The sequence below is a fragment of the Cicer arietinum genome, chromosome 4 (assembly GCF_000331145.2).
Source record: "Cicer arietinum cultivar CDC Frontier isolate Library 1 chromosome 4, Cicar.CDCFrontier_v2.0, whole genome shotgun sequence".
Lineage (NCBI taxonomy): Eukaryota > Viridiplantae > Streptophyta > Magnoliopsida > Fabales > Fabaceae > Cicer > Cicer arietinum.
Genome location: NC_021163.2, coordinates 17,577,695 through 17,594,438, shown reverse-complemented (window position 1 = coordinate 17,594,438; position 16,744 = coordinate 17,577,695). Strand labels below are relative to the sequence as shown.

General features: G+C 34.7%; 2 protein-coding genes across 3 annotated transcripts; one reads left to right on the top strand and one right to left on the bottom strand.

Annotated features, from left to right (window-relative positions):
• Nucleotides 1–806: 806 nt before the first annotated feature.
• Nucleotides 807–11,628, top strand: LOC101495115 (helicase-like transcription factor CHR28). Of its 2 annotated transcripts, none has more exons than XM_004497198.4 (12): nt 807–954; nt 2,836–2,990; nt 3,075–3,249; nt 3,332–3,951; nt 4,499–4,570; nt 4,679–4,756; nt 4,868–5,771; nt 7,144–7,274; nt 8,066–8,287; nt 9,057–9,647; nt 10,313–10,522; nt 11,221–11,628. In XM_004497198.4, the coding sequence occupies exons 2-12, from the start codon at nt 2,880–2,882 to the stop codon at nt 11,323–11,325; spliced, it is 3,219 nt and encodes a 1,072-aa protein (XP_004497255.1). In that variant the 5' UTR covers nt 807–954; nt 2,836–2,879; the 3' UTR covers nt 11,326–11,628. The 2 variants fall into 2 exon arrangements, with proteins under 2 accessions (XP_004497255.1, XP_012570248.1); XM_012714794.3 differs by lacking the exon at nt 807–954 and adding an exon at nt 1,008–1,231.
• Nucleotides 11,629–13,392: 1,764 nt separating this feature from the next.
• Nucleotides 13,393–15,258, bottom strand: LOC101494784 (protein ASPARTIC PROTEASE IN GUARD CELL 2). The gene has a single exon (XM_004497197.4). The coding sequence runs from the start codon at nt 15,002–15,004 to the stop codon at nt 13,544–13,546; it is 1,461 nt and encodes a 486-aa protein (XP_004497254.1). The 5' UTR covers nt 15,005–15,258; the 3' UTR covers nt 13,393–13,543.
• Between the last annotated feature and the right edge of the window lie 1,486 nt (nt 15,259–16,744).

Here is a 16,744-nt window from a genome sequence, read left to right as displayed (position 1 = left end):
TTATAGAAATGTAAAAATTAATTGAAATTTTAAAATAAATATAATTTATTTACAAAGTATTTTATCATTTATGTTTAATATATATAATATATTTATTTGCCTTATAACAAATAAAATATAATTATTTAATTATATTTATTTTAAGAAGATTAAATTATTTATTTAGTAGTGTCAATAAATAATTTTAAATATACAATTATTTTTATTACTTATTTAATTTTTGAATATATTTTATTAATTTATAATATTTAAAATATAATAAATTACTTTAAAAAAATTAATATATAATTATTTATAACGATAATTTTATTATTTAAATATAATATATATTATATTATATCATGATGAGATATATTCAAAATATACTATTAAATAAATAAAATATTAATATATTAGTTTACTAAAAAAAAAGCTTTAGTAAAAAAAAAAAAAGCTAAAGGCATTTATTTGCTGAATCATATTCTCCTTGTATGCATAAAAAAATAACAAGAACCTCATTAAATTTTGTTCAAATATAGATTAATATGTAGTATTAAGTAATTATCTTTTGAGGTTCTACTGAAATACTATGGTGGTCTTGCCTAGTCTTTACATCAAACGGTTATAATATTTAATTCATTAAAATTAACATTATATCTTTTAGTAACTTTCATATAAGATTATGATTTAATTATTGTGAACAAGGATCTAATTATAGTCACGAGTAGTAAAATATTTAAAAAATATATATCAATGATCACGTCTAAGTTTTATTTTTAATTTTTCCAAAAAGATATTTTATGAAAATAAAGTGCAAGTTAAATTTGAAAGCACAGTAGATATATAAATTTACAAGTCGAAAAAATAGAAGAAGAAAAGTAGGCGGAGCGGAAGAGCAAAAGTGGGAGTTGAGTACATTTTAATCTTGTCGTTACGTCAATCCACTCTCATTCCTTTCTTCCTCATTGATTTTGGGTAAGTCAATTTAAACCTATGTTTTTTTTTTTTTAATTTTAATTTTTTCTTCCATTAATGAGTTTGTTCTAAAACCACACAGAACCCTAGTCTCTCTCAATATACTGCATCCTTCAATTTCCTCTCCAAATATTAAATCTTTTTCATACATTTCGCAATTCAAAATTCAATTCTCAACTATTCATTGAGATTTCCTTGATTCCCGCCTTCATTATTTCATTTTCGCCTTAAATGGATTTCTTGGTGTGATTTATTTCTACCGTTGCACTCTGATCTGGTTTGTTTGTTTTATTTTCCATTCTCGTTTTTACAATTGTCATTACCATTGTAGTATGAATTTCTTAAACGGCTGGAAAAAACGTGTTTCTTTAATTCCTTAACTTTTGCATGGATTGATTGATGTTGGGGGTAGTATGTTGGTAGTTAAGTGGAGGATAATGGTTTGATTAAAGAGTTTGTGTTAGATTTTGGTTGCATTATTAGGTACCCTTATTTTAATATTGCTCAATTTACACTCTGTATGGGTGTCTTTACTCGTTAACTGGGGGAAAGTTTAGTACTTGGTAGGTTTTTCAAGTTTGAATATGAGCTCTACTTGTGGATTAAAATTGTAGTTGGTTGGAAAAGGGTTTTAAAGAGGATGGCAATGCATTGAGCAGATTCGGTTGTAAAAGTGCAGATAACTTACCGATTAGGGAAAGGGGAATGGGTGGCGTAAGCCTATCAGTCTTGTAACAAGTATGATTTTAATAATGTTTAATAAAGCGTTGGGTGCTGTTGTTCTCTTTGGAAAAGAATTCCATATGAGGAAATGTCTGACTCAGCACTTGACCAATTCCTAGGGTAGTTAGTAAGGTAGTAAAAAATCGCGATTTACCTTGTATAAATTGAAAATATTATTCCCTGAGCTATCCGGTCCCAGGCGAAATTGATTATTGTGTTGAATTGTCGGGGAAAATTGAAAAATCGGTGAAATCTTCGATTCTTCGGCGTTTCGATGTCTCAAATTTGCAACAGTTTGCTGGTTGGGTTGCTCAAAAAACCATATCAGAGCCTCTCCTGTCTATTCAAGGGTCCACCTCATCTTCTCCCGTGTCCTGCAGAAGTCTATGTGCAAGTCTCTCTCTCTGTGCTTGTGATGGTCAAAAGGAGAGCAAAGGTGCTCACTTTTTCAGACGGTGAGCATGCGGGAGAAAGGAGAAGAGAGAGTGGGGCAGCTAGGATTGGAGAGTTTGCTTTAGATGGAGACAAATGAATATTGGCCTGTTTGTGTCCAATTCAATTTATTGCTTCTTTTGCCTCTTTTTAGCTGGTGGAGTCATTGAGATGTATGGCCCAAACTCCTTGTACATAAAAAAAAGAAAGCAAGAAAGTTTTATTTCTTGGCCCAATCTTCTTGGAGAGTACTACTTATTTTTTTTGTTATTTAGATGATTTTACCGTTCGTGTTAAGATTTATATTCCATTCCCACATCTGAGTAAAATCTCGATTTTAATTACCTCGGGTAGCAGCAGTAATGTATTGATATTTACGTGGGTTATACTTCTTCCCCTTTATCCCCCCTCATATTGGTTTGGATTTCTACAAAAAAGGAATTATGAGATTGCTGACCAATTTTTTTAAAATCTATAATGAATCCTTTTGGTGTACATATCTGGGAATTGTGGCATGGATTGCTACGAGATAAATGCTGTTTTCTTTTAATGTGCTTCAGGTTATACTCATGATTTGGAATTATTTTTCTTCAATTTTTGCAGTGCAAATTTTAGGCTTCAAGGGAGGGGGAAAACCAAATAATTTCATCCATTTAGTTTGCCTTTAAATTTTGAATGGTATTTTTTTTTTCACTTCTTTTTAATTTTTCTCTTATTTTGCAATAGGTTTTTTGTTAAAGAAACTGGAATGTGGCTCAGCTTTCTAGCTGATGCTTGATAATGTGGATCATGTTCATCATTTCATCGACTCAACTTGGAGACTTTGTTCTCTTCTAGGTGGTTGGGTTTCTGGTCTAATTTCAAAACCTTACAGAAAAGTGGTGAGTAAAGCCAATTTCTTTTGGACAAAGTTTGCATTTTATTGTCATGTTTAATGAGATGTTCATGATACTTCTCGACTACAGGTTGGCTCAGCATTTGATGGTTCTCTTTCTAGGTTGGCCGACGAAAGAGAAAATTATTATTTAGATTCCATGGATCAGCAGTGTATATATATTAGTTCATCGGATGATGAGTTGGAGGAGATAATAGATCCGGGGAGGGTTCTCCCACAATGGGCTGCTTCTGAAAGGAATTCAGGTGGGTGATTTTTATTAAATATCTTCTCGTAGGAAATTTCTTTATAAATGAGTAATCATTATATATGTAATATCACGTGCAGCTAGTTCTTCAAGGAGGGCAAATAATTCAAACACGGGTACTTCTAATGCTTTTGATAATTCACAAGCTAAGCTCCATAATCAATTTGCGTCCAGCAAGAATACAGTAAACCACAGAATACCACAGAGAGGCGAACCTTCTTATCATGCCCAGAATGGAAATACAAGTCAGCATCCGACAATAAATTCCCGAATTTCTAATACTTATGGTGCCGATTATGAGAAAATGTCATCTCAACAAGCTTTGAAGAGGACCCTTCCATCATCTTTTCAATCATCTGCAACAAGGGCTCTTCCACCTTCGTCATTTGCACCTAATAACAGATTAAGCAGCTTGAGCAGCAGTCAGCTTCATGATGCACATAGGAATCGTCACCATGGAGTAGGACCTAGCACGTCCAGTGAGAAGGGCTATTTTCGTGACAATTTTAGCAGAGGCAATGATGGAGATCGTTTCATGCATCAGAATGGTGGGATTAGGGCTCTTCCTCCATCTTTGATGCTCGGAAAGGCTATAACTCCACCATTTGCTAGTTCTAGTGAATCTGCATACCGTTCTGGAGCAGGTGATGAAAGGGCTTCTGGGAATGATGAGAGACTAATTTATGAAGCAGCATTACAGGTATTTCATTTTGTTTATGATTGTATATATTTAATTTCTTACATTCTCAAAGTTGTGTGAAGAAATATTCTGTCTGTTAGGGTTTATGTGTTTCGCGTGTCTCTAATGAGATCACACACCTTTCTATTTATAATGATGCTGCAATAGTTACATTCAATCATAGGAAGTTGTATTGACTAGGACAACTAACAATTAGCTTAGGATGTTGCACAATCAAGGAATAATTAAAACATACATTGAATTTTAACAGAAATCATTTAGTTGAAAGGAGCATTTCATATCTTAATGAAAAACATTTCCTCTGTGAAGCTTCATTTGGAACTTACATGTGAAATATTGTCAAAGTTGACTCCTTCGGAAACTGGTGATAGTTGTTAATTGAGATGATATGATGTTTAACCTTATGCTTTATTGATTTCTCTCCTGCGTCAATATGATTTACGGAAGATGCTTAAAAGATTAAATTCTCAGTGTTCATATGTTAACTTTATTATCATTGAGAGTCATTAGGACACAATAATGTCAATGGTGAATTTGGTTGTTGCAGGATATCAGTCAACCATTAAAAGAAGCAGACTTACCTGCTGGCCTAATGTCTGTATCTCTTATGAGACATCAGGTATTATGGCTTGTCTATTGTAACTGCTATTATTAGTGTTAATAATATTATTATTTTGTTATATTATTTTATTTTGGATAACTTATTCGTCATCACCTTATATTCCAGAAAATTGCATTGGCTTGGATGCTTCAGAGGGAAAACAGGAGTTTGCATTGCTTGGGGGGGATTTTGGCTGATGATCAGGTCAACTTTGAATTGTCATTTTTTTTAATCAGCAGCACTTGACATTTAATTGTAAGTTCTTTTTATTTTTTTTATTTTTAAAATCTGAACTTCATAATCTTGTGCAAACAGGGCCTTGGAAAGACTATTTCAACAATTGCTCTCATCCTAATGCAAAGGCCATTGCAGTCAAAATGGAAAACAGATGATATATGCAACCATAAAGCTGAAGCCTTGAATTTGGATGACGATGATGATAATGGTGGTATTGATGTGGAAAAGCTTAAAAAGGACGAAGAATCTGACGATATAAAACCTGTTACTGAACCGAGTAGTTCAACACGGGCACCCAGTAGGAAAAGGCCAGCTGCTGGTACATTGGTTGTCTGCCCGGCAAGTGTTCTTCGGCAGTGGGCCAGAGAGCTTGATGAGAAAGTTGGAGATGAAAAGCTTTCTGTTTTAATTTTTCATGGGGGCAGTAGGACTAAGGATCCTATTGAACTTGCAAAATTTGATGTGGTTCTCACAACTTACTCTCTGGTGACTAATGAAGTTCCAAAGCAACCGTTAGTTGAGGATGACGATATTGATGAAAAAGACGGGGAAATGTTTGGCTTATCCTCCGAGTTTTCGGCTGGTAAAAAACGAAAAAAGTTATATAACGGAAGCAAGAAGAGTAAAAAAGGTCGAAAGGGAATAGACAGTTCTTCTGTTGATTGTGGTTCAGGTGCTCTTGCAAAAGTAGGTTGGTTTAGGGTTATTCTAGATGAAGCCCAAACAATAAAGAATCATAGAACTCAGATGGCCAGAGCTTGCTGCAGCCTTAGGGCCAAAAGAAGGTGGTGCTTGTCTGGCACACCTATTCAGAATACCATCGATGATTTATATAGCTACTTTAGGTTCCTGAAGTATGATCCTTATGCTGTGTATAAATCATTCTACCATACAATAAAAGTCCAAATATCCAGAAATTCCATTCAAGGTTACAAAAAACTTCAAGCAATTCTGAGGGCCATAATGCTACGTCGCACAAAAGGTATTTTTTCAAATCTGGCTACTAATGCGTTGACCGGATAGATTGTATGAATTTACCTTTTTTCCTAGCACAGTATCATGGCAATATTGTCGGTGATCTCCACTTTAAGTAATGTTCGTCATTTAGATAAATTTTCAATTCTCTTTCTCATTTCGAGCTCGACCTTTGTCACTACCACAATGGTACATGAGAAGTTGAAAACATATCTGGTTGGAATGATGTGAAGTCTTAAAAGAGTAAAAAAGCGAGTCACTGATGAACCTGGAAAGAATTCTTGCCTTGCAAGTCATCTTACATTACATAATTTTGATAAGTTTAGACTATGGTTTTGTAGTGGTTCTGACACTAGGTATTATAAATGGTGTTAATTTCAGGTCCTTTGTTCTTCTTTCCCTCCCTAAAAAGTTTACATCAGAATGCTAGACTTACATATTTATCTCTTTACATCTCAGTAGAAATATAGAATGCTTTAGTTACTGCATGATGTACAGGAGGCACCCTTTTGTGTCTCACACCCATCTAAAGGAGCTTTCTTCATCCTTATCCTCAAAGTCATCTTTGATAACTTCATCTATTAGTTACTGAGAAAATGTACCAATATTTTCCTCCATGACCCAGGAATTTCTAGGTATCAATTTTGGAATTTACTAGTAGACAAGGAAAATCCTTATATTTATATTTTTAATGAAAATATATGTTCTACTAGCCCGATTTAAACACAACAGGCCCCTTCTATAAAATATATTTGTTACAAAAAGTTGTGGGCCTGTTGCCTTGCCTTATTCTAAGGTCATGCTGGACGGCTTCAGAGGCTTATAGTGGTTATATTCAAACAGCCTACCGATGGAGGACTACCTATAGTAATTGAATCCAAAGCCTTTGCTTGGATTCTGTTCATTCCTATCAATTAAGCTAAGCTGAGATTGGCTAGACATACCAAAACTATACACTGGCAAGAAAAAATAATCTATAACTTACTCTAATCTATAAAGAATCTTATAGGACTTCAGTTCTATCAGAAATTCCCCAAAAACACCTCAAAATAACTAAGTGATAATCCTAAACAACTCTTGTGTAAATTACGATAAAAGCATAAAAAACATGTCATTTTAATCGATTCCATTTAGTCCTTCCCTTCATCACCAAAAAATTAGTGAGTTTATTATTTCCCGAGTCTATGACCATCATGTATAACGGAATGAATTTGATATTATTTCGAAATGTTTTACTGTAAATATAATATTGTTTGGTTGAGGGAGTGGACTGAACAATTTACTGATCAAGGTACTGATTTGTTAAAGTCATATTTACTGTATGGGGGTGAGTATTACTCTCTTCTGTTTTTTCATATCAATTTATTTTATTTGTCTAGGAACTTTGCTTGATGGCAAGCCGATAATCACTTTACCTCCTAAAACAATTAATCTGAATAAGGTTGATTTCTCCTTTGAGGAGCGGGCCTTCTACAAGAAGTTGGAATCAGACTCACGTTCTCAGTTTAAGGTCTATATCCTTTTTAATTGGTTATATTAACTTGGACATAATGTATTTCTACTGTTGGTTTGTTCAAAATTAGTGTATAGAAATTCATTTTGCTTAAATTCATTTTGTTTAGTTCATCAGACTCACGCTCTAAATTTAAGGTCTATTTCCTCTTTAATTGCTTATATTAACTTAGACATAATTTATTTATACTGTTTGTTTTTTCAAAATTAGTGTATAGAAATTCATTATGCTTAAATCATTTTGCAAAGTTCGCATTGTTGAGTGTATCCTATTAGCTGCCAAGATTAGAATGTCTGCCCATTCTTATACCCATAACTCTCTCTCTCTCTCTCTCTCACACACACACACCCACACATTCTTATGCTTCCAGAATCTTCTCCCACTCTCCGTCTTTGCCACTGATAGGATCCAAAGTATAGAGATAGAATTAGGGATGTGATATAAACACTAAATCAGTATGAAACAGAGGGAATAACTCCCGCCCTCCTCTTACCATCGCTATTCCTATTCTTTATTTATTCTCTAAATTTCTGGCCCCATAAGCCAGCCATGGGAGTGCTATAAGCGTTTTCCTTTTGAATTCTCACATGATTGCATAGGTGAATCATTCACAAGTAATCAATAAATATACTTTTAAATACTAAGAGGTGCTGGAGTGGGTAAGATGTTAATTTCCGTTCTCATCCTTCCTATCTAACTTCATAATATATATCATGCAACATTACAAATTCTGTGATATTATTGTTCCTCTGATCTTTCTATGCTGATGAAAAACTTATACGTTTCAGGCATATGCAGCTGCTGGCACAGTTAATCAAAACTATGCAAATATTCTTTTGATGCTTTTACGTCTCCGTCAGGCTTGTGATCACCCACTTCTTGTTAAAGAATATAATTCTGATCCTATTGGCAAAGATTCTGTTGAAATGGCAAAAAAGCTTCCAAGGGAGATGCTGATCAATCTGTTTAATAATCTAGAAACAACTTTCGCTATATGTTGTGTATGCAATGTGAGTTAATTTCAATATGATAATTTCATTATTGATTTCCTTTGTTGCAGTTATGCTCCCTAAGAATATGATCTGGCATAGATTCTTTTGATTGTATCTTACAAGTCTTACTGCTCCTATGGTGCATGTTTTGTTATTTGTCTAAGGAAAAAATATTAAGAGGTACAGTTCCTCTATAGTTTGAAATATGATGAAATCCGTTAACTGAAATTTGTAAGGATATGTTTACTTTGATCATGTTTTAGGACTATCACATTTTTAATCTTTGCGCAATTCTGTAAATACACTTCCTGTGGACAATGTTTACAAAATTGGGTAAAGTTTAACACTTAAACCTTCAATAGAAGGAAATGATGAATTGTGATGGGAACTTGTAAACTTTAAAGAGTTGTAGTTGTCAGTTTTGGTAAAATAAAACACGTAGTATCACAAAGTAACTAAAAGATATATTTTAGGGGGGAGGCATTCCAAGGGTATTTTAAGTAGCACCAGAAAATGTCTAAAATTATCAATTGCAAGTGACATGATTTTACTTTTGTTGTTTGAAAAAGAAAGTTTATTGAGGTAAAGAGAAAGGATTTCAATAGAGACTGTTCATCTTCATTGATACTTGTTTTATTAATTGATTGGTTACTGAATCTGTGATTGTTATAATGTTATTATAACCTCTTACTTGAATGTTTAGAATTTTATTTCTTTGCCTAGTAGTAAACATTAGCTATGCATTGTCGTTAAGGGCTCTGGCTGATATGTACTATGGTTTCAACAGGATCCACCTGATGACGCTGTTATTACGATGTGTGGCCATGTCTTCTGTTACCAATGCATATCAGAACATTTGACAGGTGATGATAATATGTGCCCCGCTGTTCATTGTAAAGAACAAATTGGGGATGATGTTGTTTTCTCCAAAGCAACTCTGAGGAGTTGCATCTCTGACGATCTTGGTGGCAGTAGTTCTGGAAATTCAAATCTTATTGATTATTCACTAGTACAGAACAGTGACTACAGCTCATCTAAAATAAAAGCTGTCCTTGAGGTTCTGCAGTCAAATTGTAAATTGGAGACTCCTTCTGGCTTACTGAATTCGTCTGAAGGCAATAGAGATTCACCGCATTCTGATAATTCATATGTTGAAGATTGTGATTCTGATGTCAGGGTTATAAAACACACAAGAAAATTTTCGGCGGCCAGAACTGAAGGACCGATGAAGGCTATAATTTTTTCCCAGTGGACTAGCATGTTGGACTTAGTTGAGACATCAGTGGAACAATCTGGTATAAAATACAGGAGACTTGATGGTCGGATGACACTGAGTGCGAGGGACAAAGCTGTTAAGGATTTCAATACTGATCCCGAGGTTTGGCCCTTCCCAATATTGTTAAAGCTGTAACCTTTTTATGCTAATTTATAAATGACTGATGACACCCAGTAATATGATGTGAGAACCTATTTGTTAGGGTGTGTTCGTTTCAAGGTATCGATTCACATGCTGGAAATAGCATTCCTACTCATATGTTTGATAAGTATTTATATTTTATAGAAATGTTTTAAAATTTATTTTATTTAAACATATTAAAAAGTAGTATTGGGAAGTTATAGGTAGTTCCCACTCACATATTTTATTGTATATGTGAGTAGTATTGGGAAGTTATAGGTAGTTGAATTTTATTCCCACGGGAATGTTAGATTACCACAGCATGAAAATTAGAAGTGGAGAAATCATGTGTAAATAACATTCTTGGGAATAAAAAATACCTGAGAATAATTTTTTAAAACTTGAAACAAACATGAGAATGTTGCATTCCCATTCCTACATTCCTAGAAATAACATTACCAACATTGAAATGAACACCCTTAGTAGATGAAGTAATGAGAAATTTAATCTTCTTTCTTGATTATGTCGGTCAATAATGCTGGGTGCACTGTTTTTCATTTTAACTAATACTGGAAATTGCATTGTCTACTGTGTTTCAAATGCCTATAGGTCGTCTTTGGTGGCTGACTAAGTTGATTTTTTTTCAGATTACTGTTATGCTGATGTCACTAAAGGCAGGAAACCTTGGTTTGAATATGGTTGCTGCATGTCATGTTATTCTTTTGGATCTTTGGTGGAATCCAACTACTGAAGATCAAGCTATTGATCGAGCTCATAGAATTGGACAGACACGCCCTGTTACTGTGACGAGGATCACCATAAAAGATACCGTTGAAGATAGAATACTGGCTCTTCAGGTTTAATATCTGTCAGTTGAATTTTATTTTATGTGCCAAAATGAGGTTATACTCGGTAGAAAATTTGAATTTAGTGTCCCCAGTAATTAGGCATAGTAACCCGTGGGGGAATTGGGGGTGATTTGTGCGTTATGAATTTTTTTTCTCATTCACCTTTTATTTTTCCTTTCTTTTTCTATCATTGCTGTTGGGAGGGGCGAGGTTGGGCGCAATGGTTGGCGTTCCCGCCACAAAGTCATGGGTTCAAGTAATGGGATTGTTTGCCTATAGTATATTGACTATAGGTCATACCTTTCTGAACTCTGTCGTGACGGGAGCTTTATGGTTTATACTACTATGTTGCCCTTTTTTTAATTATTGCTTTCTCTTAAAATTTATAAAACTAAAATATAAAAGTTGAAAAATAGCATTTATTTTGGCATTCTGTTTTAAAGGTTTAGGAGATCAACTCATGCTCTGCTAATGTCCAAGGGGCAGTTGATCTCGTAAAAATCCTTAGTCACTTTAATTTGCGGGTATGCTTCCTCCAGAAGATAAAGGGGGAGTTAGTAGCACATAAAGTTTTTTCTATTTCTGTTATGGGTTTAGTGAGCTTTGCTATCTGCAAGGATTTTTTAATGGATAGCATGAACTGGTGTATGTGTTGAACAATGATAAATTCTGATTATGTTATTTTTGTGTTGGTCTGTATCCTGCAGGAAGAAAAGAGAAAAATGGTGGCATCTGCTTTTGGTGAAGACCATGCTGGCAGTTCTGGAACTCGGCTTACAGTTGATGATCTGAAATATCTTTTCATGGTCTAGATCCATGCTTACTATGGTATGGATGAGGATTGTGCTTCAAATTTTGCTTTGGATGGCTTGGCATGGAGTTATTATGGTGTATGGCTGTTTTTTTTTTGCCTGCTGACATTTGTTGCTCAAGTTGGCTGGTGAGGGTTGGTTGATCCATGTAGTAACTTGTCTGTTTTGAAGCCCACAAGGGCATTTTTGTCCTCCCAACTGCTATGTTGCTTAAAGCTGCGCCTGTAAATATGCTAATTTAATTATATGGTTTAGGATGATATTACATTGTTTAATGTACTTCCATCTTTTTTCGTGTACAAATTCTCTTTATGATCTTTTTACTCTGCATGGAAAGCAAGAATAGGTTAAGGTAGACCCTTTTGAATTATTGATCGTACTGTGGAGCTAGGTATGTTATTTGATTCTTTCCCCCAGCCCTGATCAAAATTTGACCACTACAATGTGAGTTCATACTTAAGAACAAGGAACACTAGTTTAAATAGAACATATTTCTATTTGCAATTTAATTTGATTAAACGTTAGTTCTTCTTGACTGTGTATAAATTTATGAGATAAAATCCCTGCCAAATTGTGTGAACTTGAATTATATAAACTCTGATATCGAACATTGGGTCTAGGAAACAAAAATTATAGGCTTTGTTAATGACCGCTTGGAAGAATACGACAAGGGATTAGATTCAGTTCTGTCACAGTCGGCCACATCATGTGGTCGACTGCATGAATGGTCGACTGCATGAAGTCACGGTGTTGTGACTGCACACAACTTGAATTCGAAAAAAAACGTGTTGTGACGGAACAACTATACTCGTTAACACGTTTTGATAAGACAAAAATTGCATTTTTGTTTGGAAATTTACATTTGCTCCGGTCAATTTATAAATCATATCCATTTTATTCCAAACGTGATTTTATAAAAAAAATTTGAAGTTAAAACATGATGATTTTGTCATGGGTTTGGAAAACTAGGTATAATTTCCTCAAATCCGGTTAGAAAAAACAAAGTATATTCTATATGATGTTAATTTCTGATCAAATCGTACAATTGCAACTGATTCCCTTTCTTACACCATTTTCCCCCAACAAAGTCTTGCTTTTTGGTGGGCCTATAAAGTGCTTACAAAGCCATGACAATAAAAAACAAAGTATCATTTTCACTGCTCATATTACCACATTACATATTCAATGCACATCACCACATACATGCGAATAGTACATATGTAAGTCTTAGTGTTTCCTGATAAAATAAAACCACATAAAGAAAAGAAATGGATAACAGTGATTTTTCTTAATCTCACATCTCTCAAAAAGAGGAAAAGCAAATGGTTGCCTTTGAAAAATCTTTTCTTGAATGCACTCAAATGTGAGGTCCCAACCAACAAAGGTAGACCAGAGCTCAAACAATGGTCTCACATGTCCATATTAGTGGTGGCTCCCCTAATGATTCAATTGTTGTAGCAGCTTTCACACATGGGTAGAAAGAGAAAATAGAAGGCAAGGGAATCTCTTAGTGAAAGAAAAATTTAGATTGTTTTTCATTGTAACAACACGCATTTAGAATGTTTGATCAAGATCAGATCAAACAATTTATATTTTAATGTATATTTTAATTTTTCGTAGATCAATATTATTAAATTTAAAATCTGAACTGTCTAATCTTAATCAAACGCTCCAATACATATAGTCACTATGATTAAAGAAAAAAAAGATAAAAAAAAATAAAATTCAGGGTTATGTCTAGTCACCAATAGAGAGACCGAATCATATTTTCATCTTCTAATCTTCAAATTGAGTAAAAGGGTCCTCTTGGATCCTCTCATCACTTGGGACAACATACGAAAATTACCCTTATGCCCAACGTAGCAAATTGCCTTTATATGATTCTTTTGACCATGCTGAGGGTCATCTAAGGAATGCTTGACCCCCCATTATATAGATAATTATTCTCCTTTAGCTTAAGTGTGCACTACTTTTGCACAAAAACTTAATTGAACTACCAGTTTCACAAGATTTTCTTTTACACGTACTTTTAGCGGCTTATCAAAAGCGAGATTATACTATACAATATAAAATAGAACATTTAATGACCACATGCATGGCCTAATTATTTCATTTATCTATATAGTACGATTATGTGACAATTTTTTTAATGATAAATTATGTGACATTACTAACACTAACAAAATTAAGACATAATATACACACGGTTACATAACACTTAACATATATTGGGTCCAAATCCTACAAACCCATTAACTCCATCGACTGAAATTTCAATCCCTTCTTGCTGGATGTTCCCTATAATGGAAAGTCCTGAAGGAGAAGGAGCAAATGCAAAGCAGAAAGTTCCAACATCATTAACTGGAATTAAGAAGTTCCTAGCTGGAAGGGTCAATATAGGCCCACCCAAGAAATAAAATGATATGGTTGGTACCCGAACCGACACAAACCCGTATAAATCATAACACGTGTCAAAAATGGATACGTCCGATGACCGGGGTAGGTTTGTGGTTTGACCAATAAAAGCATCTCGAAAAGCGTCGTAAGCCGCCGTTGGCAGCCTCGTCACGGCAGTTCCGGTGTCCATCACCACCCCACCCTCACCTAATTCATTTAACCGAAAAACATCCTCGGATATAGGTACTCTAACTCCCCCAACTCCAAGACCCGAAAGCCCGACATAGTAAAAACTCGGGGCCCGTGGGTTATGGATCAGGGAAACCCATGAAGCACCCACGGGCACCGATTCTCGTCCAAATTCAAGTGATCCGGATGACTCGATGCCCCGACTAACTAAACAATAACTAAATGCACCCCCGGTTTGACTACCCAATTGGCCCACAAAAGACATAGGCCCACCTCCAAGGCCCAACAACCCAGCAGCTCCAACAAACATACCCTGGTTTCTATGCCCACACCCAATAGCCACGTTTCGGATCACAGTTCTCCCGAATGTAACCGTTTCAAGGGCAAGTGTCCCTTTAGTATAGGACCCGTCCCCATAAGAAACCTCATAATGGCACCTCCCTTCATGACACCCTGCATTCTCCACACGGCTGCAGACGGTGGAGCCACAAGACACACCCGAATAAGAGGAAGAATCTCCCGGGTTAAAAACCGGGTCGGATTGACGGTAACATTGGGTACATGGTTGACACTGGACCCAAATAATGTCACTACCCGAATCAATAACAACGTATTGGTTTTTTGGTGGGCTTCCAACTCCTATTCTAACGAAATACTCTCCACTTCCTTGTTCCATACCCGAAACCACATCCGACCCGAATTCCTCTGTTTTGTACCCGACGCCACCGGCGATGCGGCGCACAACGGCGGCGACCCTTTTGGCGTCTCTTTTCATTCGTGCATTGAAACGGCTGCGATGGTCACGGGAAATGTTAAAAATGTGAATTTCATCTCGGTGAAGAAGCTTGAGTTTCCGTTTCCCTGATCCTGATTCTGTTTTTTCACTCTCCGCATCAGTGTTGGATTTTTGGTTTTCTTGGGGTTGTTTGGTTGTATGAAAAGGCTTCAGCTTTCTCTTTGTTTCTGCAATGGTTTGTTTCACGTTGAGGTGTTGGAAATGAGGGTATGAAAGGTTTTGTGAAGGTGATGAGGTTGGAGTGGAAGTTATGGTGGTTAGAAGGAGCAATGGTAGAAGCAGCAAAATCAAGACCATGATGCCTTGTAGTGTGTTTGCAAAATCAAGTTATGTGTTATGTTTTATTTTTTGGGATGGGTGTGTTGTGGAGGGATTTATTTGGTTGGGTTTTGGGACTGTATAGGGAGAAAAAGGTTCATACTTTGAGTTGAGTTGAGATTACTGTGGAAATAATTGTATGTGGGGGTATTTCTGTTTTTGTAGTTTAGTATTTGGAATGATTTTTGTCCAAGTATGAGAGGGTTAGTGGAAAGGCCCATATGCATCTTTTTTTTTTTTTGGTGGAGTGTTGAGGGGTGGTGATTTCCAGCAAGATGGAAAGGTAGTTGGTGGCACTTAAATTTTGTTATGCGGTAAATATATCATGATCCTTAACTTTTCATTTTGTATACAATTGTGTTTGTGAGCGTTTTGTCTGTATCTACTTTCTTTTTCACCTGATGGCTAGTTAGAGAGATAGAGTGTACAATTGATGTGCTCAATAGCCAACTGACTCATAGTGCAAACCTCATTCTGTTGTATTAAAATCAACTTATGACATGGTTTTACTTTTTTAGTTTAAGAGAATTGGGGTATTTCATAGTATTTGCTTATATACAGTAATTAAAATTGCAAGAAACTTTGTAGTTAGATCAGAATTCAGAAAAGAAGAAACAAAATGTAGAGTGGAATATATGGATTCACAAAATTATGTATGTATGTATGTACTTCAAAGGAAAAATATTTAGATTATTAATTGACTCTTCTATTCTCATTTTATTCCCTATGCTCTGCAGGCATTTTACAAGAAAGCAACGAATTGAAATATGGCAAGAAAAGAAAAAGAATCCTATAGTTTATAATATATAAGATAAGACGAGGGTCCAAATTAGGTCTTCTAAAAGATAATGCTATTCAGAATAATGGCGCCACAGAAAAGAAATAGAATACTGTAAAAAAATATCCTTACCAGCTTTTCTATTTTACAACCAAGTGCCTAGATGAGTAAAAAAAAAAAAACTTAGAAAAGAAGAAATATGTTTTATTTTTTTACAACAAATAGATATGAATTTTGAATGTTGGAGGTGATTAAAACATATTAAACCAAGTCTCACATTATCCAATATTGCAAGAAAAATTAATGTATCACTTAGTCAAGTGGTTGCAATGTTTGAGTTTAATGCACGTGTTAGTTATCCAACCAATGCATCTATTAAGTTACCAAATGTTATAATTTTTTCAAGATTTGTTTTTTTTCCACCAAATGATATAAATTTATCTATAAATAGAAATACTTTAGAGGCAGAAAGGAAAATACAATTTTTATGTTACATGAGTATGTCAAAAATATTTCGGAGTCGTTTCTTCTTTTCTCTAGTGCATAAGATTAAATGAAGAAACTTTATTTTGTAAACTATCGTTGATCGATAGGCCATGAATATGTAATTCACTTAAAGGATTCCAAAGTACCCTGGATTCGCTGGTTAACATGTTTGCATCCGGTATACATAGATTAATGGGGGCAAATAGAACATAAAACTTAGTGTAATACACACACTTTAGAATTTATTAGTGCAATATTCATCATCATCAATTTCATCTGTTTTTTGTCTAAAATTTGCAGCATACCCACAACAAAAGATCAAATATGTTTCAATTAGAATATTTTTTTTTCTCTTATACTATTATTTTATGGTGTTGTGAGTATACATGACAATTAACTTGCACCGACTTTGACAGAAAACCAAAGTTATACTAGTATATATATATATATATATA

Excerpts from the sequence above, each read along its gene's own strand:
- LOC101495115 (XM_004497198.4), top strand. The coding sequence starts at position 2,880 with ATGCTTGATAATGTGGATCATGTTCATCATTTCATCGACTCAACTTGG. Across the intron at positions 3,250-3,331 it reads TGCTTCTGAAAGGAATTCAG|CTAGTTCTTCAAGGAGGGCA; the intron begins GTGGGTGATTTT and ends TATCACGTGCAG. Across the intron at positions 5,772-7,143 it reads AATGCTACGTCGCACAAAAG|GAACTTTGCTTGATGGCAAG; the intron begins GTATTTTTTCAA and ends TTATTTGTCTAG.
- LOC101494784 (XM_004497197.4), bottom strand. The coding sequence starts at position 15,004 with ATGGTCTTGATTTTGCTGCTTCTACCATTGCTCCTTCTAACCACCATA.